Genomic DNA, 21,683 nt, shown 5'->3' with positions numbered 1-21,683 from the left:
TTTTTTGAACTTTTGTTCTTTTTTAAAAAACTTTGGTTAAATAAAAGAATATATGTTTTTTATATCTATGGTAGTCTTTTGCCTACTTAATATGTGCCTTTAAAGTCCACCAAATCTCTATCTCCCTGAGCAAACTTGTTTTGTATCATGGAGTTCCCTTTTTTTTTTTATCATGTATAGGCTGACACGAGCCATTTTTGACTGTGTTTATACAGTAAATATCCAATATAATGCTTTGTTTTGAGGCCCTCCAATCTCCAGCTTACATCTCCCCTTTCCCTACTCTCCCTCTAAACACCTCATACAAGCCGAAAGTCAAGGACTTGCAATAGCTTGAATAAAACCCTCTCAACCTCCGGCTCCATGGACTATACACTGCCTCCGCACAACCCGTTCACAATTCACATTCATGTAACAGAATAGGAGAGCTCGTGCAGAGGTCGCCTTAAAACCTGCCGGCGCCAGCCAAAACATGGCGCCCGCTAGTTACAGAGCGGCTGGCGGAAGCGGAGAGAGTTTGCCTCGGAAGTTGTTCTGCTCAGCATGGAATGAAGAGCTGGATAGGCTGCAGCGGCAACTAAACTGCTTCAACTATGGCAGCGCTCGTCAGATTAGGTGTAAGTACGGTGTCGGGATCCCCCCCCGTAGGTGGCTGAGAGTGGTACAGTCTGCAGTGTCGGGGGTGCGGGCCGGGTGCTGAGGAGGTCAGCGTATGTGTGTGATGAGGGGAGGACAGGGATGACACAAGGTGACCCCCGGCTTCTCCTCACACACTGACCATCTATGAAGGTCTACTTGGAGCTCTCATGTGCAGAGAATGGGAGATTTACACCTAATAAAGATCTGACTCCAGAACATATATATATATATATATATATATATATATATATATATATATATATATATATATATATATAATATGTTTGTGTGTGTGTATATGTAATATGTTTGTGTGTGTATATAATGTTTTTCCAGGTTATTAGACCGATTATGGGCATGTGTTTTACGTGTTTTTGGGTACCTTCACATGGGGTCGGTGGCGGTAAGGGCGCAGTGCAGGAAACCACGTTCCGTCCTCATTTTCCACACTGTGTCCCCCAATGACACCTCAAAAGAAGATCGCGAACGCAGTGCATTTGCCTGCACCAGATTGCAGGGCACTTCAGAACAGTGTAAACGAGTTCAGTAAATTCTTGAAAAGTAGCGCATGCAAATGAATGGGCGGAAAATAAAACCACACTGAGCCTCGGTTCACATTTATGCGATGCGGGAAGGCTGCGAATCCGCAGCCTGTTCCCGCATCACACACGCACCCCCGGCAGTTCACACTGCCATATGCGATACGCTGGGGGTGTCAATGTAATCTTAACGACACCCCCAGTTTGATCGCATATCGCAGTGCGATCGTGCAGTTCGCACAGGATCGGATCGCACAAGTGTGAACCGCTGTGCGATCCGATCCTGATGCGGCTTCCAAAAAGGGTCCCTGTGCGTGTTTGGTGCGGCTGCGGTGCGAATTTAGCCATACAAACTGTATGGCTAAACTCGCACCGCACAGCCGATCGCATGTAATGTCGGAGCAGTGCGCTCCGATATTACATGCGAACCCCGCACACGCACAAGTGTGAACCGGGGCTAAATAGTACAGGAACATGATTCAGGTGTAAATCAGTCCTAATACTTTTTTACTACCCCCTGACTGCCCACCTGAACTTGCCGCCGCCAGCCGCGACCCATGCTAGTCCATGGGGCCATGTAGAATGTATGTGATTGTGGTGCAGCATTTACAGGTTTAACCACTTGCCTACTGGGCCCTTTCACCCCCTTCCTGCCGAGGCTAATTTTCAGCTTTCAGCGCTGTCACACTTTGAATGACAATTGCGTGGTCCTGCAACACTGTACCCATGTGAAATTTCTGGCATTTTTTTTTTCACACAAATATAGCTTTCTTTTAGTAGTATTTAATCACCCCTTTTTTATTTTTTTTGCCAAATAAACAAAAAAAGGTTGTAAATTGAAAAAAAAAAATTCATAGCTTGTTCTAAATTTTGCAAACAGGTGATTTTTCTCTTTCACTGATGTGTGCTGATGAAGCTGCACTGATGAGTGCTGATGATGAGGCACTGATAGGTGGCCCTGATGGGCATCACTGATAGATGACCCGGGTAGGAGGCACCTATGTGACTTCTACTCTCCTTCACACCTCATACAACGTCTCCATGAACTACTTGTAGACCCCATTGTGAAAATACTGCGTCAGGGCGACCACTCTGCGCCAGATCCCGTACATGTATGTGATTCAGCACTTCTGGGTAGGAAGCGTGCGCAACCACCGCCAGATCTGTGCTGTCATTCAGCACAGCACAAGTTAGTCAGCAGGTCCTGGCCTATAATTAATGGGTGGGACCTGCTGATTTGCATAGCGAATCACAGTACAGAGCCCTGTGTTTACTAACGACACAGGGCTCTGTACACAGAGAAGCAATGTGGAAGAAGCCTTTATTGTAAAAGAGGCATAAAGGGGAGATTCAATGAGAGCTCTTATAGATGGATGTCAGTCTCTATGGTGGATCATTTTGGTATTTGGAGGCTATGCCAACACCTTCTAAATTCTTGCTTTGTTTTTTTTTGGGCTTTTCCTAAATCCAAAGGAAGACAATGTATTGAAATGAAGCGTTGCACCTGTGAACCAAGCAGTTGGCTTGCAGTTGCGGCATAATCCACTTGACCTCAATGGGTAAATTTGACAGGCAGTGCAGTCTGCCAGCCAAGTTATGCTTGCATGGCCACCATGCTCGGCTGTGCCTTCACCGTCTGACTGTAATGGTAGGGTGTGGGTGGGCCACAAGAAGGTAAAAACACGAATCATCCATCTGTCATTACCACCCTTTTGTTACCTGTGTAAAATGGCCTAAAACGTCCTTCAAGCGGAGTTCCAGTCCCCCAAATACTTTTTTAAACACTCCTCTGTACTTATATATATACAGGGCTTTTTTTCAGCGGGAACGCAGTTCCGGCACCTCTAGCACTGAATGTATTTTATCGCAAGGAGTGCTGGGGTGTGCCTGAAGGTCTATCGATGCTGGGGGATCTATTGTCACTGGTGGGGATCTATTTTTTGTGGGTGTCTATTGTTGCCAGGTATGTCTATTGTTGCTTGTGGGGGGTGGGGGGGTCTTATGTTGCTAGGGGGTAAATTGTTGCTGAGAGGGGTTTATTGTTGCTGGCTGTTGGAGGATCTATTGATGCTAGCTACTGGGAGATCTGTTGTTGCTGCTGGGGGTTGTTGCTAGGATGGTATTTTGTTGTGGGGGGTCAATTGTTGCTGGGGGAGGACTATTGTTGTGGGGGAGGGGGTCTATTGCTGCAGGAGGGTCTATTGTTGATGGAGGGGGTCTACTGTTGCTGGGGTGGGGTCTATCAAATTACATACAAGTTACTTAGTAGCACAAAATGATACTTGGTTCTGTATTCTCTAAAAGGGGCGGTAATGGAAGGTGGGTAGGGGGTGAAACCTAGGGACCCTGCTCAGAGGTGGGTAGGGGGCAAAGACAAAGGGTGACTCAGAAGGTGATAGTTCCTGTACCTTTTCTCTGAGAAAGAAAAAAGCCCTGTGTGTGTGTGTGTGTGTATATGTGTATATATATATATATATATATATATATATATATATATATATATATATATATATATATATATATATATATATATATATAGCAACATTTAGAACATGCCCTATGTGTAGTCCCTGTACTTTGTGTCAAAATATTTGAAGACTGACCAGATCCCGGAAGCAGGCAGGTTCCATGTCATCTGTGGGCATCTGAAGCCCTCTTCCCCTGATTTCCGGGATTCGGTGCAGCTGGCTACCCAGCATGCACCTCCTTCTCTCACGCCTGTGCACTGAGCGGCTCTCTATCTTCCCGACAGGTTGCCATAACAATGGCAGCGTCGGCGGAAATTCCCTCCCCCATTGCTATAGCAACCTGTCAATCGCGACATCCCGATCCTTCGTTCGTGTCATTTCCGGTCCTGAAGTAACACGAGATTTCGTCACTAGGCGATTCGAAAGGACTCCTGGGATACATGACGCCGCTATCCCAGGAGCCCTTGTAAATTGCCTAGTGATGTAATCACCTAGGCGGCAGCACCAGGAAGTGCTGCAGATGAAAAAGTATAAAAGGTATGTACAAAGAAAAAAAAATATCTGCCATTTATTACAGCATTGAGAGTGATTGGACCTTCAAAAAATGAGTGGAACTCCGCTTTAATGTTAGTACATGGTCTAGCCATAGCTGTGTTCAGCTTCTTGTAGGTTTTTACAGGCTGCCTGCAGTGGGGCTGGAAGGCGCATCTCTGGCTTATATTCGTGTTTTTAAGCTGCTTACAAATTACCAAACAAATGCACAAGTTTTACCTACTAACCTAAATAATTTAATGTATATCCAGCGTATTCCAGAGAGCCAAAGCTCATCAGCCCACTTGTAAAAGTAAACAGTCTTTATTGTACTTTCAAAACTCAGGAACTTAGGCTCCTTTCACACGGCCGCTCCGTGTGTCCGCAAATCATCCAATCCGTTTGCGGATGATTTGCGGACATAATGTAAGTGAATGGCACTGCGGGTGTCAGCGGAATACCATCCGCTGACACCCGATTTTCCTCCATTCAGTTCTGTTCCGTTTTTACAAATGGAACAGGACCCCATTTTTCCTTCCGTGTAAAAAACGGAAAGGAAGGAAAATCGGATGTCAGCGGTGTCATCCGCTGACATCCGCAGTGCCCATAGACTTACATTATGTCCGTATATCATCCGCAAACGGATGGGATGATATGCGGGCACACGGAGCGGATGACAGAAATGTCATCCGCTCCGTGGAAGAAAAAAAAAAAAAGTCCCGCAGCGGACCTTTCACACGGAGCGCCGTGTGAAAGGAGCCTTAAACAGCTTTTGTTCAGCAAGTAACATAAACAGTCCATCATCCTGGTGCATTCAAAACAAAAGAATGGCTCACCTCCATAATACCAGTCCCACACTAGGGTTTTATGGGTTCTCTTCTGCTTCAGGGGTACCACAGGAGTTCAGCATAGAGAACTCTTTGTTTTCTAAATACATGCAAAGTGTTCTCTGATTGGATGAAGTGGCAGTCATGACTTCCACCACACCTTTCCATCTTGTTCAATCAGAGAAGGCTGTGCATTCATTGAGAAAAATGAAAAGCATTCTCTGAAGCTGCTCTGAATAGTGTTCAGTAGCACGCTGGGCAGCTGCTCGGCGGAGGACACAGAAGATAGTGAAGATCGCTGCCATAGTGGTGTCTACCACAGTTATTTCCAGCTTCCACAAGTATGGCACATACATACCTACATTGGACCAAGCTGTACCAATGTAGGGCCTGGTTCACACGTATGCAGGCAGGTGTTTGTGCCCAGGGTCAGGTGCGCTTGTGTTCCCCGGTTTAAGTGTGAATCGGGCCCCAATTTTTGTCTGAATTTATACTTGAATTGGACCCAAAGATGCACAGAACCCTTTTGGAATGCGGACCGCGGATGCCCCAGACCTGTGTGAACCGATTTTATTGAAAGTCGGTCACACTCGATTGTCGTGCGAATTGTGTGTACCCAGCCTAAAACTTGCAAGACCTAAACATCAGCTTTTGGGCATGTTCACACCAGAAAATGGCGAAGGAAACCCGCGCTCTGTGCATTTTTCCCAAATTGCAATGCAATGCTAACTACATCCCAAGCGCAGTGCATTTGCCTGCGATGGATTGCATGTTACAAAAGTACCATGTTATCTGGTTGCAATGTGTTTTTTAAAGTAGTGCAATGCACTACGTTTTTGTGTTGTGCAGTGCGATTTTACGTGAATAGGCTGAAAACGCAGTGCGCTCAAATTGCGCAGGAAAGTGATTGTGTTCCACTGCGATTCCTGGTGTGAACTGCTCCTTAAGATGTACTCTTGTGTAATTTACATATGACCTGGTTAGTCACAATGGTAAGCAATATACTGTGAAAACTTTACACTTGTCTGCTCTAGTTGATTCATCGTTCAATAATCAGCTGGAATGTAAAGTACTGCGGGGTAAGTTTCACATGCCCTACAGCTTGAATGTAAAAGTATTGTGAATAAGTATAGTATCTTGTCTTTATAGAAGGGGAGCATATCCATATATAATCCAGGAGGGAGTCTGTCCGGTCCAGGAATATAAACTAGTATACATGAAAGTACGATGCCTGTTGCCCAACCCTTTGATTTTGGCATGTTCGGGTATCTATTAGATAATTAGAACAATCACACCCTTGTTTGTTTTGCAGGAGAGATGGTTTGCTGTGGAAGGCACATGTGACAGCATTACAAAAGGCTCAGAATAGTTGGTTGTAAACTGTATTATTTTGTATTTCTATTTTTTCCATCAGTCCGGCTGTGTTGAGATGAAACGTGTTCTGTGTCTTTTTAGGGTTCAACCTCAAAATATATTGGTCACAATTTATTTCCAATAATTGCGTGATTTATTAGTAAAAGACAATTTTCTGAAACTCGTATGCAAGCTTCCTATTTATCTGCCTGAAAGCTCCCCAGGCCCGCACCCTTCCCCCCCCCCCCCCCCCCCAATGTATTCTGGGCACCATTTGCCCATCTGCGTGCCCACGATCCGCATAGCCAGTGCCGCCAGTAGGTAGAGGGAAGGGAGGAGAGCGGACCTCCTCCCCGTTTATTTGTTGACCCAGAAGTGTGTGACGTCATTTTCGAGTTCCCATTGACAGTTTCCCCAGCCATCAAGGCGATGTGCACTGCATTCCATTCAGTGGAGCACTGGAGATATGCAGGGTCTTTTACCCTGTATGTTTTATTAAAGAGAACCAGTCCCCCCCCCAAAAAAAATCATAACATAGAGGACTTTTTGTCAGAGTTTCTCAACCAGGGTTCCGTGGAACCCTAGAGTTCCTCCTGAGGTTGCTAGGGGTTCCTTGAGCAATGACACCATTGCTCCTTTTAGCTATCTCTTAGGGGATAATTCTTCCCAATGATGACAAGAGTAAAGCCTCGTACACACGATCAGATTATCGAACAATCTGTCGTCCGTTTTTTGTGGCATGCTAGTCTGATGTGGAAAGTGAAGAGGTTATTTTCATACGAATTTTCCCGTACGACAGAATTCTACTTCAGAAGTGATGTCATGTGTTGGATTGCTTTTGTATGTGTTCTTTCGTCTCTGAGCATGCCTAGTCTTGCTCTTAAGATTTTTTTCCGTTGAAATCTGTACTAATGAGAGGAAAATTGGATGTTGTATTACGGACGACAAAAATTTTATAGCCTGCACATCAGGATTTTTGTCAGCTGAAAAGTCGGAGTTGGCTGTCAAAAGCACCATACTAACAATCCGAATATCGGCAGTTCGGTTGTCGGAGGAATTTTCCCTACAGATTTTCTTATCGTGTGTACGGGCCTTAAGGAGCATTCTTCCCACTGACTGTCACACTAATGTGTCATGAGTTGTAGATTTTTATTTTTTAGCAGGGGTTCCCTGAGACCAGAAATGTATTTCAAGGGTTCCTCTGTGTTGAAAAAGGTTGAGAAAGGCTGCCCTATGTGATTGAAAAAAAAAATAAAGTTAAAAAAAAAAAAAATATGTATGTAAAAAATTAAAGTTACACCCAAGCACATTAAATCCCGACCCCCCCCCCCCCACACAAAACATGGAAGCCCCCCACTACCACATACACATACAAATGTAAACGCACGCGGTGGGTGCCTATGCCTGAAAACATCAGTTGCGATACACGTGTTACATATCGTCACGCACGCCCGAATGAGAGCAATAATTCTAGCACCAGACCTCCTTCATAACCCTAAAATGATGACGTATAGGGGGCTTTTACAGCCTCGCCTATGGAAAAGATAGGGTACTGACGTGTATGAGGTTTGGTATGTTGGGTATCTATTTACTCGGTGCAACTTCGGCTTTTACATTTTATCAATAAATTGGGTAATTTATTGTGTTTTTCTCCTAAAATTAACTTTTTAATGTGTTTTTACTGAAATTTTACCTTTACAGTAATATTGTGTGACATAAAAAATTGGTACTACCACAATTTTTTTCTCTAAGGTATCTGCTTTCAGAAAATTTTAGGGGTTTTATGTAATCTTCAGGCCAAACATGATTTGTTAAATGTGTGAGCTGCTGACTTTTTCTTTTTTATAGGTGCCTGGAGCTCCTCTTTAAAGAGGAAGTAAACCCTCCTCTGCAACTTTTACCTATAGGTAAGCCTATGATAAGGCTTACCTATAGGTACTGTAAATATCTCCTAAACTTGCACCGTTTAGGAGATATTTACCTTACGTGCAGCCAGTGACATCACTGGCGCATGCGCTCTGAAGGAACGGCCGCTGGTGCTGTTCCTTCAGAGCCCCGTGCCGAGACCGTCGGCTCCCGCGCGCGTGCGCGGGAGTGACGTCACCGTGGCTCCGGCCAATCAGATGGCCGGATTCCGCGAGACCCCGGAAGACGGGCGACTGAACATGTTGCCCGTCATAGAGGTAAGCGGGCGGCACGGCGAGGGCTCGTTCTAAGGTTAGTATTTCATAATGAGCAACAGCTGACCGTCCTTCTCTCTCAGCAGGGAGAGATTCCGGATGGCTTGCGGCAAGCGGTGCTGCCGGTCCCATGCATCAGCATCCCCGCTGCCTAGTGGGGGTGAGAGCGCGCCGCCCGCTCGCACCCAGGAGCGCTCTTGCGAATCGCCGTACAGGTACAGCGATTCGTGCAGCCAAGCCAGCCTGCCGCAGTATATATGCGGCGGGCGGTCGGCAAGTGCTGACAATGAAATGGTTCTGAATTTAAAATTTTTTTTTTTTTTATTGAATAGTATAATGAAGATTTTAAACAGTTATTTTCCAATTGGACGTTTACCCATTGTTTAACTACTTGTTGACCACTCTATAGCAGTTTTACTGCTAAAGGGTGGCAGCTGTATGTGATCCCGCACTCCTGTCTGCAAGGAGAGGGGCATGCGTGCTACTTCTGCTGTGAATTTTTACAGCAGAAGCTGATCTGCGGGTGATGGGCACTCGATGCCCTCCAGCACCTGCCGATCGTCAGTAAACAACACAGAACAGGGATCTGCCTGTGTGAACTAGGCAAATTGCTGTTCTGAGAGGGGGGAAGGGATGGATTGTGTGTTCCTGCAAAGCGGGGTCTAGAATCCATCTCTTTTTTTTTCTAGTAAAAGCAGCACACATAGAGAAAACAAACACTGGCTAGGCACACATTTAACCATTTGATTACCCTAGATGTTTAACCCCTTTCCAGTCAGTGTCATTAGTACAGTGACCGTGTATATTTTTAGCACTGATAACTGTATTAGTGTCACTGGTTCCCCCAAAGTGTCAGTTAGGCCCCTTTCACACTTGTGCGACTTGTCCTGCAGTTTGGGACAGCAAAGTCGCATGAAAAATCGTTCTCCATGATTTCCAATGAGTACCGTTCATATCTGTATGACTTCATGTCGCAATAACTTAAAAGTAGCCCCTGCACTACTTTTGGCCTATTTTAATAGTTTTTGAGGTCCAAAGACATAGGCATTGCTTCAAATCGTGGCAAAAATCGGGCGACTTTTAAGTCGCACAAGTGTGAAAGGGGCCTTAAGCCCCGTACACACGTACCGATTGTCGGCCGTAAATATTCGGCCGACGACCGATCGGCCGATTGTAGGCTTGTTAGTATGATGCTTCCGACAGCCGACAGCGCATTTTCGGCCGAACAGAATCTGTCGTGCAGGCATTAAAATTTTTGTTGGCCGTCACCAGAACGGCTGATTGTTCGCCAGTCAGTACAGATTTCGGCCGACAGACAGCCGATTAGCAAGACTGGGCATGCTCAGAAAAGAAAAAACACACGGAAAGTAAACCATCACATGACATCACTTCTGCAGTCGGCTGTTGTTGGCCGACAAAATTCGTGTGCAGTCTTTAGCAGTTTTCAACAGACACGACAGCCCGGGGACAAGTGTCCGATTGTCCGCTGCAATTTCGCAGTCCAGCTATAAGTTGGTGATCCGCATAATTGCTAGTATATAAAAAAATAAAGTTTTGTTATATATCCCATAGTTTGCAGACAGTATAACTTTTGTGTAAACCAATCAATATACGCTTATTGTTTTTTTTTTTTTTTTTTCTTTTTTAACTAAAAACATGTAGCAGAATACATATTGGTCTAAATTGATTAAGAAATTTAGATTTTTTTTTTTTTATTCCATATGTTTTATATCAGAGAGTAAAAAATTTTTTTTTTTTTTTTTTTCTAAATTGTCAGTCCTTTTTTGTTTATAGCGCAAAAAATAAAAACCGCAGTAATGATCAAATGCCACCAAAAGGAAGCTCTATTTTTGGGAAAAAAGTGACTTAAAAATTATTGGGGGAATACCGATGCATGACCGCGCAATTGTCAGTTAAAGTAACGCAGTGGCGTTTCGCAAAAATGGCCTGGTCATGAGTGAATGAAACAAGTGTGAACACTGACTTTGTTTACTTTTTACAAGGGCTCAATGTCTATTTCAGTGGTTGTAGGTGTAAAACAGAAAGGATCAGTTCCTTTATATGCCAACCGCCCCCCCGCCACTGCCCCTCCTGCCCAAGAGTAAAACGGAATGTGACAGGGTGTCTGCATGGGCCCCTGGAGCCTGGGGCAGGGTTGCCATTGAGACGCTGACGCTACATCAGAGGTCGGGGCTCAGTCTCAACTATTGTGTTTTACCGCCCCCATAAGACTGCTTTTACACTGAAGTGCAGCGGTTTACCCAGCTTTGCCGTAGACTTCTTTTATATACTGCAGGTGTAGTGCATGTTCTGATGGCGCACCAAACATACAGGATGTAATGGAAATCTGTGGCACATCTATCTAAACATACCGAAATGAGGCCCTGTCCAATGTTTTTCTGCCATTGTTGATTTTATCTGCACTCCTGTAGTTCTTAGCATGTCTTTGCATGATGCAATATTTTTAATTAAGTTGAAGTAGTAGGGTTCTGTCATGTTCAGCCTGAAATGCGTCTTATTACTGATAATTAATTTAGCGAGAAGTGTGAAAATATGCCGACGTGTCTAACAAAAGTGTCATTACTTGGATGAAAGCTATCGCTTGAAGCTATATGGCTTTGAAGCAAGTGTTCCTCAGTAACATCCGCCAAGACAAGGAAACAATGATGAATGTTATATATATATATATATATATATATATACTGCATGTGCATGCAGACTTTGCAGCTCACTGCATAATTGCGCTGTTATACATGATGTGCTTATGGATTGGGAGCCATTGTACTGACCTAGCAGAAGTTTTTTTTTTTTTTCTTTTTAATTTTTTTTTAAAAGAAGTGAGATAAGAATAGGTGCACCCACGCAGGGGTATAACTAAATTTCACAGGTAGTTTGTAAGTAATTGAGGTTAGACATTCTCAAACATATACAAAATTGTAGACCAAGGGTCCACTGGGGCAGGGCGTCCTGGGCTTCAAGTATACCTGATAAAATAGTAGGAATAGAGATGGGAGTGTGAAAAGGTCAGAGTAGCGAAAAGGAAAAAAAAAGGGGGGGGGGTAGGAGGTTAGGGACGTAATCCCCACAGATTTAAGCCTCGTACACACGATCAGATTATCGGACAAATTTTCTTTCGTTTTTTGTTGCATGCTAGCCTCATATGGAAAGTGAAGAGGTTACTTTCATACGAAAATTCTCATACGACAGAATTCAACTTCAGAAGTGATGTCAGGTGTTGAATTGTTTTGTATGTGTTCTTTAGTTTACGAGCATGCCTAGTCTTGCTCTTATGATTTTTTCGGACGAAAACTGTACTAATTTAATGAAAATCGGACGTTGTGTTCACGTACAATACAATTTTTATAGCCTGCACATCCAGTTTTTGTTGTCTGAAAATTCGTAATCGACTGTCGAAAGCACTATATTAACGATCTGAAAATCGGCAGATTGTTCGTCAGACAAAATTTTACTTCCAATTTTGTGTAAGGGCCTTTAAGCTAGATACACACTGTACAACTTTTGTTGTTCGGTTTCCTTTAGATTTACCTTCAACTATGTAGTACAAGGGCCTGCCTTAGTTCATACAACTCGAAGTGTTTAGATTTGACCTCATATTATATGGTTTTGGTAAATCTAAAGACAATTGCATAGTGTGTATGGCCCATTAAGGTATATGGGGAAAAAACGAACAAAAAACTGATTAATTTATGTGCATTGAACGATTTATCGGACATTACATGATGGCACTATCATTTGCTCTCACGGCTGAGTGTTTGTTTTTCCAAAATGAGTTTGAACGATTTTTCGTATAGGCCCCTTTCACACACTCCGTCGGACGGAGTCCGTTTTTCTCAGCGGGGGATCGATCTGCCGAACCCCCGCTGAGCAGGAGGATGACAGCTCTGTCTCCGCTCTGTGTGCGGAGACACAGCTGTCAGTTCCCCACGCATCTCTGTAGGGGAAAACGGATGGGAAAGGACCGCTGGACGGATGGAAAATAGGGTTTGATATATTTGACGGATCGGACATGTCTCCGCTGACATCCGATGCCCCATAGAGATGCATGGGGGGACCGTTCAGATCCGCCAAAAAAACTGACAGGCGGATCTGAACGGTCCGCCTGTGTGAAAGGGGCCATAGTGTATGGACCAGCTGACCTCATTAGCACACCTTCACCCATCAACTACGTTTTAACAGCATCCCCGGCATTTCTCCACGCATGCATTTGCCTGGCTTCCCGAGCATCCCTTCAGAAGGGCTCAGGCTGCATGCTAAACTCCCTGGGGTCACATGTAGCCCACAGGATACCCCTGATGTAGTGCAAGGCCTGCCTGATTGGATACAGAGTGGTTTGAGAGATGGTGTGTCTTCCTATTATATAGAGTTTTGGTAAAGCTAAATGAGATTGTACAATCGGATTGTATAGTGTATGGCCACATTTATACAACTAAAATTATCTAGTTGCTCTTCCAGTGTCATTAATTTTTAACGGCACACCAAACACAGAATCAAACACACATTTGCCATATGAAAAAACAGGTGACAAACGCAGTTACAAACCTGCATCTCGCACCACACCAAAATGTTCCATGAGCTACTTTGCCACGTGTAATCAACGGCTGCCCTATGTGTGTCATTGGAAAAATGAACCAAAAAACATGTGTCCTACTACTCTAGGTGTAAATGGGGCCTGAAAGTGAAATTGGTGCATTTACACAAGAACACTGAGGCTCCATTCACATCTGTGTGTTTCCAAATTCATGGCAAAATATGTGCTTTGCCATGCGTTTAAGAAACGCTGCAAATGTGCTAAAGGCTCCCCAAGTGCGGCAAACGGACCAAAAACTGCGATAATGTACCATGCTCTGCTCCAAAAATGATGGACAGAACAAAGGTGGATAAAGCACCTGGACCAGATGGCATTCTGAAAGAATTGAGCTCTGTCATTTCAAAGCCAGTTTGTAATTTTTAGGAACTTTTTAAAGAGGAGTTCCACCCAAAAGTGGAATTTCCACTTTAAGTACTCCTGACCCCCTGCCATGTTACCTTTTGGCATGTTATTTTTTTTTTGGGGGGGTACCTAGTTTTGAGAGAGGGGGTGAGTTCTCCTCTCCCCTTCCTCCCTGCAATCTTCTCAGACATGTCGGAGGTCCCAGATGATTGCCCGGCCATTCTGAACCCAGTGCGCACCCGGCTGTGAAGCTGCAAGCTGTCACAGCCGTGTGCCCACACTAGTGATGCCGGTACCGCCAAGAAGAGAGGGAGAGGATCGAGGCTTCAGGTGACCACATCCCTGGATCCTGGAAAAGGTGAGTGTGTGTTTTATTAAAAGTCAGCAGCTACACTTTTTGTAGCTGCTGACGTTTAATAAACACAGAAAAGTTTGGAACTCCGCTTTAATGCCTGGAATAGTACCACTGGCTTGACGTGCCTATATTTAAAAAGGGATCAAGGTCTTTACCATGTAACTATAGATCTGTTAGTTTAACTTCTAGTTTAACTTCTATAGTCAGGAAGATACTGGAGAGTTTAATAAAAGACCACATAAATGAGTTCTTGCTGGAAAAAATATTTTAAGTAACAGACCGCATGGATTCATTAAAGACAAACTGTTAGACAAATCTGATATTTTTTTATGAGGAGGTAAGTAAAACCTTGGACAGAGGGGTGGCTGTGGACGTACTATACTTAGAATTTGTAAAAGCGTTTGACACAGTTCCCCACACACGGCTAATATGTAAGGTAAAGTCTACAGGCTTGGAAAAATCAGTTTGTAAATGGATAGAAAACTGGCTAAAAGACCAAATTTAGAGAGTAGTGGTTAATGATTCTCACTCGAAATGGTCGAAGGTTATCAGCGGTGTACCCCAAGGTTCAGTGTTAGGACCCTTACTTTTTAATACCTTTTTATAAATGATATAGGATCTGGGATTAAAAGTACCATTTCAGTCTTTGCAGATGATACCAAGCTTTGCAATAAAATAACGTCCTTACAGGATGCCACCAATTTACAAGCAGACCTCAATGCACTGTTTCATTGGGCAACTATGTGGCAAATTAGGTTTAATGCTGATAAATGTAAAGTTATACACTTGGGGGCTAAGAATATGCATGCATCATATATACTAGGAGGAGTAGAACTGGGGGAATCCATATACACACTGCTCAAAAGAATTAAAGGAACACTTTGAAAACACATCAGATCTCCAAGGGGAAAATTATAATGCTGGATATCTATACTGATATGGACTGGGTAATGTGTTAGAAATGAAAGGATGCCACATTGTCTACCCCCGCTATATCTCATGAGCTCTCAGCAGCCTCCACTGACAGGAAAGATGGTATAGCGAAGGGTGTCACAGGTCCCTGCAGTACGTCTGCCAGCAGCACACCACCAGCTGTAGAGTATAGCAGGCGAATTTCTCTGCATCAGCTGCTGCAGCGAAAACAAAAATACAGTTAACACATGCCCAACGTCTAAATTCCAGCTTGTCCAAGCCACTGGCTTTTCAGCTCCTGCCTTTCTGTCTGGTGGATTCTGCCCTTTCTGTGAATTTGCAGAATGTGCTGTACCACAATGGCAGGTTCCCAATCACTATTTCTTTGCACGTAAGGAATTTACGGCTCTGTGCCATTATGTGGAAGGCAATGTTGTGGCATCTTTGGGCAAGTCAGCCACAAGGTCCACTTTGCTGCTGACTCATGCTCCAGCAAGCATGGTCAGGGATGATATATTCATTCACAGCACACTGGGTAACTCTGCTTGAAACTAGGAAGGATGCAGGACAGACAGAGCTGGTTTTGCTGCCACGTTTCCATAAGGCTGGTGGTGATGTTGCGAGATTTGTTAGCTCCATCCCCTCCTCCTCCATACCCTCCTCTGCAGAGTTGTCCTATGAACCACCAGTACCCCCTAAGCATTCAAGGGGCTATTCAACAAGTCAGGCTAAAAGATGCCATGCAGTGCTACAGCTGGTCTGTCTAGGGGACAGGAGCCACACTGGAGCAGAGATTCTTTCAGCCATGAATGGTGGTGTACGATAATGGCGCCAACATGGCACATGTCCTCCAATTTGTTGGTGCAGCATTTCTTAAACAGGTACCCAAGGTTGCACAATCTTCTGAAGCAGGCCAGAAGAGTCTGTAGCCATTTCAGGCGGTCATACACAGCCAGTGTTTGGTTGGCTGAAATTCAGTGGGAATTCCATGTAAGTATGGCACAATCACAGGGTCAGGGCAGCTCTGCTTTTTTTTCCCTATGTCATTGGCTGCTGATAAAGCATGCATACACTGTACTGTCACTATTAGAGGAGGCAACAAGGATAGTGAGCCATGGCAATGCATGCATCAGTATTGACGCAATCCCTGTTGTGTTCCTGCTGTACCAGGCTCTGTGTGGCATTATGGACAGGACACTCGAGGCAGAGCACCGGGAGGAAGAGGAGGACTTTCTTTCCTCTCAATCCCCGCTTTATGCAGACACCATTCTTGCAACGCCACAGAACACCTCTGGTGTTCTGTGAGAGAGAGGGAGGAGTATTTTGGCAGTTTTGGAGGCATTGAAGTAGAGGAAGACATACAGTACAGACCAAAAGTTTGGACACACCTTCTCATTCAAAGAGTTTTCTTTATTTTCATGACTATGAAAATTGTAGATTCACACTGAAGGCATCAAAACTATGAATTAACACATGTGGAATTATATACATAACAAAAAAGTGTGAAACAACTGAAAATATGTCCTATTCTAGGTTCTTCAAAGTAGCCACCTTTTGCTTTGATTACTGCTTTGCACACTCTTGGCATTCTCTTGATGAGCTTCAAGAGGTAGTCACCTGAAATGGTCTTCCAACAGTCTTGAAGGAGTTCCCAGAGATGCTTAGCACTTGTTGGCCCTTTTGCCTTCACTCTGCGGTCCAGCTCACCCCAAACCATCTCGATTGGGTTCAGGTCCGGTGACTGTGGAGGCCAGGTCATCTGGCGCAGCACCCCATCACTCTCCTTCTTGGTCAAATAGCCCTTACACTAGAGCTGCACAATTAATCGTATGAAAATCGCGATCTCGATTCACCCCCCTGACGATCTAAACCTGACATATGCTCGATTCTTTGCATAGGAAGTAGAGAGAACATCTGTGGAAAAAAAAAAAAAAGCCTCCCCGCAAACGCCTATCAGCATTAAGCCCCGGTTCACACTTATGCGAGTGCGGGGTTCGCATGTAATGTCGGAGCGCACTGCTCTTTCATTACATGCGATCGGCTGTGCGGTGCAAGTTTAGCCATACACTCTGTATGGCTAAATTCGCACCGCAGCCGCAGCAAACACGTACAGGACCCTTTTTGGAAGCCGCATCAGGATCGGATCGCACAGCGGTTCACACTTGTGCGATCCGATCCTGTGTGAACGTCACAATCGCACTGCGATATGCGATCAAACTGGGGGTGTCGTTAAGATTACATTGACACCCCCAGCGTATCGCATATGGCAGTGTGAACTGCCGGGGGTGCGTGTGCGATGCGGGAACAGGCTGCGGATTCGCAGCCTTCCCGCATCGCATAAGTGTGAACCGGACCTAAGGCTGCATTCACATGTCAGCGTTTGGATCGCGGTCAGAACCGCCGCGGTTCCGCCCGCGATCCGGAGATTATTGCAAATCGCGGGACGCCTAGCGTTGCCCGTTGATTTGCAATAGCCCCCCAAACGCCAAACGATGTACAAAGAAGTACAAGAGCTTCTTTGGAGCGTATTGCGTCCCGCGATTTTGTTTGCACGATGTTGCCGCGATTCGGCAGGCGGAAATCGCGGCAACATCGCTCGGCGTTTGGGGGGCTATTGCAAATCAACGGGCAACGCTAGGCGTCCCGCGATTTGCAATAAATCTCCGGATCGCGGGCGGAACCGCGGCGGTTCTGCCTGCGATCCATACGCTCACATGTGAACGGAGCCTAAGTCTCCCAGTAACTATAAACAAAATGATTACATTGTATCTTTTCCTTCCCTCTGCCAGGGAGAAAGGAAGTTTAACCTCTTAAAGACTAGACCTTTTTCTGACACTTGTTGCTTGCAAGTTAAAATCAGTTTTTTTTTGCTAGAAAAGTACTTAGAACCCCCAAACATTTTATATATTTTTTTAGCAGAGACCCTACAGAATAAAATGGCGATTGTTGTAATATTTTATGTCACACTGTATTTGCGTAGCAGTCTTTCAAACGCAATTAATAGACTTGTGACTAATGAATAAAAATAAAACGTAACAGTAAAGTTATCCCAATTTTTTTTTGTTACACAGAGAATCGTGAGAGAATCGTGATCTTTATTCCAAGCTAAAAAATCGTGATTCTCATTTTGGCCAGAATCGTGCAGCTCTATCTTACACAGCCTGGAGGTGTGTTTGGGGTCATTGTCCTGTTGAAAATTAAATGATGGTCCAACTAAACGCAAACCGGATGGAATAGCATGCCACCGCAAGATGCTGTGGTAGCCATGCTGGTTCAGTATGCCTTCAATTTTGAATAAATCCCCAACAGTGTCACCAGCAAAGCACCCCCACACCATCACGCCTCCTCCTCCATGCTTCACGGTGGGAACCAGGCATGTAGCGTCCATCCGTTCACCTTTTCTGCGTCGCACAAAGACACGGTGGTTGGAACCAAAGATCTCAAAATTGGACTCATCAGACCAAAGCACAGATTTGCACTGGTCTAATGTCCATTCCTTGTGTTCTTTAGCCCAAACAAGTCTCTTCTGCCACTCGTTTTCCTGTACTTAGCTGCTTTTTTCTTGCCATAATACAAATTCTAATCAGGGCCGTCTTTATTCTTGATTGGACCCTGGGCAAAAATTTTCTTGGGCCCTCTTGAATCCACTTATGTACTATTTGGGGGCTCAAGGGGCAGCTGCTTTGGGCCCCACAACAATGACTAGACCCGGGGCAGCTGCCCCTTTTGCCGTGTTAAAGACAGCCCTGATTCTTACAGTCTATTCAGTAGGATTATCAGCTGTGTATTCACCTGACTTCTGCACAACACAACTGATGGTCCCAACCCCATTTATAAGGCAAGAAATCACACTTATTAAACCTGACAGGGCACACCTGTGAAGTGAAAACCATTTCAGGTGACTACCTCTTGAAGTGTGACTCTACAATTTTCATAGTCATGAAAATAAAGAAAACTCTTTGAATGAGAAGGTGTGTCCAAACTTTTGGTCTGTACTGTACGTCAAACCTGAAGAGATGGCTTTCTGTCCCCAGAACCCTTGGGAGTAGTACGTGGCTGGGGGAGGTAGTTCCATATACTGAAATCCTTAGTGACCACGAGGATGCTGCTTCTCATGCCCCTGCAAGCTTGTGGTGCATGGGTTTCCTTACTCTTCAAAGCCTGCAAAAGGACCCGATAATTTGTGGCATCAAGGAGAAGGATTATTATTGGTTGGCAACCCTCCTTGATCACTGTTACAAGGGGAAAGTCTCGGAACTCATCCTGTCCCCACAGAGGAAGCACAGGATGAACTATATGGAGGACACCTTAAAGAGGAGTTTAATGCCTTTCCAGACTCTGTTAGGTTGCAGTTCCATGGAAAAGCTAGCTTTGAAGCTTCAGTTGGCCAAAGGAGGAGTGGTGGAGAAGAGGGCCGCCTCAGTGATTCATTTCAAAAATTTTTTAGTCCTCGGCGCCCAGGGCTGTTGGCTTCCATATCCCATTGGCATTGTCTGCGTCATATGGTGGGAGATTATCTAGGGGCAAAAACAGACATGGAGTGCTTTCCAGTCAATGATCCACTGGGTTACTGGGTCATTAGAATAGACCATTGGCTAGAACTTGCCCAGGATGCAATTGACTGCTGGGCTGCCCTGAATCCAACATGCTTTCTGAAAGGGCATTCAGTGCTGAAGGAGGTTTTAAAAGAGCGTGTCTGTCTGCAGATTTCGTTGACCGGCTGAGATTTATCAAAATGAATCATTCTTGGATTAGCAGCAGATATCAAGCCCCTTATGCCGATGTCGCTGATTAAGTGTTTTTGAGAATGTGGAATCTCTGCAAGGCTGTCTATGCTGCCTAGCATTGTGGGTGTTAATTTTATCTGGAAGAAATTTTTTGATATAGGTTTCATGGGCATAATTAATACCCAAGGACCAATTTTTCCACACCTGTGTGACAGGTGCGTATAATTAATATTTTTACAGCAAGGTCAATTACAGCATATAAATTCCATTTTTTACAGCAAAGCCAATTCTTACATCAACAGTACCTCTATAGGGTAACGGTGTGAAGGCACCACCAACACCCAAAGCCCAATTTTTCTACACTTATCTAAAGTCTTATCTATTATTAATTTATTATTATTAATATATATTATAATCTATTACACTTATCTAAAGTTTTAACTAAAGTATGTGAAACAGAAACCAAAAGTTATCCAAACAAACCTCTAATCTTGTTCCGAGTGCACTAAATTGTGGCCTCATCATACAGACTGGCTCCCTAAGCCCTTGTTTACAAAATAAAAAAAGCTTGAAGTGAAAACGTCATTTATTGTTCTTGATAAATGTCAGTTTTGCTACAGCAAGTTCTATACATGGTACAGATGCGCCACTTTACAAGTAAACTAAGGGAACCCCTGGGCACTATATTTAAATAAATTTTTCATTTTTATTGTTTCACTTTAAACATCATTAACTCACTGCTCATTTAAAAATGATCTTTGCATTCATACATGTCCCCCAGGGTAGTACCTGGACCCCCATACCCTTTGTTTGTCCAAGAACTTGCATGTAAGCTTTCAAAATTGGCACTTTTGATTTTTCCAGTACGGACCCCATAGACTTTAATGGGGTTCGTTGATCGGTTCTGAACTTTTGCCATGTTCGAAAAGTTCTGGCGCAAACTGAACTGGGGGTTGTTCGGCCCAACTCTACTCGTCATGTGTATAAAAGACACCTGTCCATAGAATCATTCTTCCATTCAAACATCAGCATCATGGGCAAGACTAAAGACCTTTCAAAGAACATCAGGGACAAGATTGTAGACCTGCACAATGCTAGAATGGGCTATAAGACCATCAGCAAGAAGCTTGGTGAGGAGGAGACAACTGTTTATTTGATTTGATTATTCGCAAATGGAAGAAAATGCAAAATAACCATCAGTCGTCCTCAGTCCAGAGCTCCATGCAAGATTTTGCCTCATGGGGTAAGGATGATCGAAAAGTGGGGGGTCAGCCCATAACTACATGGGAGGAGACCGCTTCCTTTCCATTTGGTACCCCTGGACTGCCTTTAAAACTATCCCTGGGTATATTTCCGCTTTTGCTGTAGATCACAACGGATCCATACCGCACTAACTGTCTAAATTCTAGTGTTTGATGCATATTACCTGCATTTCATGTGACCTTGATGCCTCTGCCCCCCTCCTCCCCCTTCTTTTCTTCTTTTTGCATTTTATTTGTCATCTTGTCGCCCGTGGCCTGCATACTCTCTCCCCTCCCTTTACCCATTGTTCTTTCCCTCTTTCTCATTCACCCCCTTTTTTCTATCTTGTTTCTGTTTCCTTTTTTTTCTTTACCTTTACTTTGTCTATTGTTTTCTCTTTATCCCCCCTTACTTCTCATGAGGAATACTGTTTCAGATTGTAACCTTGTATGCCACGCTGACTGTGGTATCTAGTTTGACCTTTGTGCCTTAGTATATCTTGCAGTTTGATATGGAGCCATACCCCCTTTTTGTCAATGTTCCTCTGTTTATTTTATGTTTGGTTTCATTGTACGCATTCTGTTTTGTTTCTTTTTATTTCAATAAACATATATTGAACAAAAAACTACATGGGTGGAGCATGTGAATGGTCTCAAGGCAGTTGGGACCACAGTCACCAAATAAACCATTGGTAACACAATACACCACCATGGATTGAAATCCCGCAGTGCTTGCAAGTTCCCCCTACTCAAGAAGGCATATGTACAGGCCCATCTGAAGTTTGCCAATGAACATCTAAATAATTCAGAGAAGGATTGGGAGAAAGTGCTGTGGTCAGAAAGGACCTTGACGCGCCATGTTTGAAGGAAGAAAAATGCTGACTATGACCTTAAGAACACATCCCTACAGTCAAGCACGAAGGTGGAAACATTATGCATTGGGAATGTTTCTCTGCTAAT

The 21,683-nt window shown here is 44.2% G+C and overlaps 1 protein-coding gene across 2 annotated transcripts in view; it reads left to right on the top strand.

Annotated features, from left to right (window-relative positions):
* The first annotated feature begins 517 nt into the window (after positions 1 to 517).
* The window catches only part of UQCC1 (ubiquinol-cytochrome c reductase complex assembly factor 1), a 415,387-nt gene continuing 394,221 nt past the window's right edge, over positions 518 to 21,683 (top strand). The window contains exon 1 of one of the 2 annotated variants that reach the window (XM_082272610.1): positions 518 to 617. In XM_082272610.1, coding sequence (XP_082128736.1) covers positions 594 to 617 — 24 coding nt within the window. In that variant the 5' untranslated portion in view covers positions 518 to 593. The remainder of the gene's footprint in view (positions 618 to 21,683) is intronic. The other variant, XM_082272609.1, reaches the window with a different exon arrangement.

This window comes from Pelophylax lessonae, assembly GCF_965119305.1.
Source record: "Pelophylax lessonae genome assembly, chromosome: 11".
NCBI classification, from domain to species: Eukaryota; Metazoa; Chordata; class Amphibia; order Anura; family Ranidae; genus Pelophylax; species Pelophylax lessonae.
This window is presented reverse-complemented; position numbering and strand designations above follow the sequence as displayed.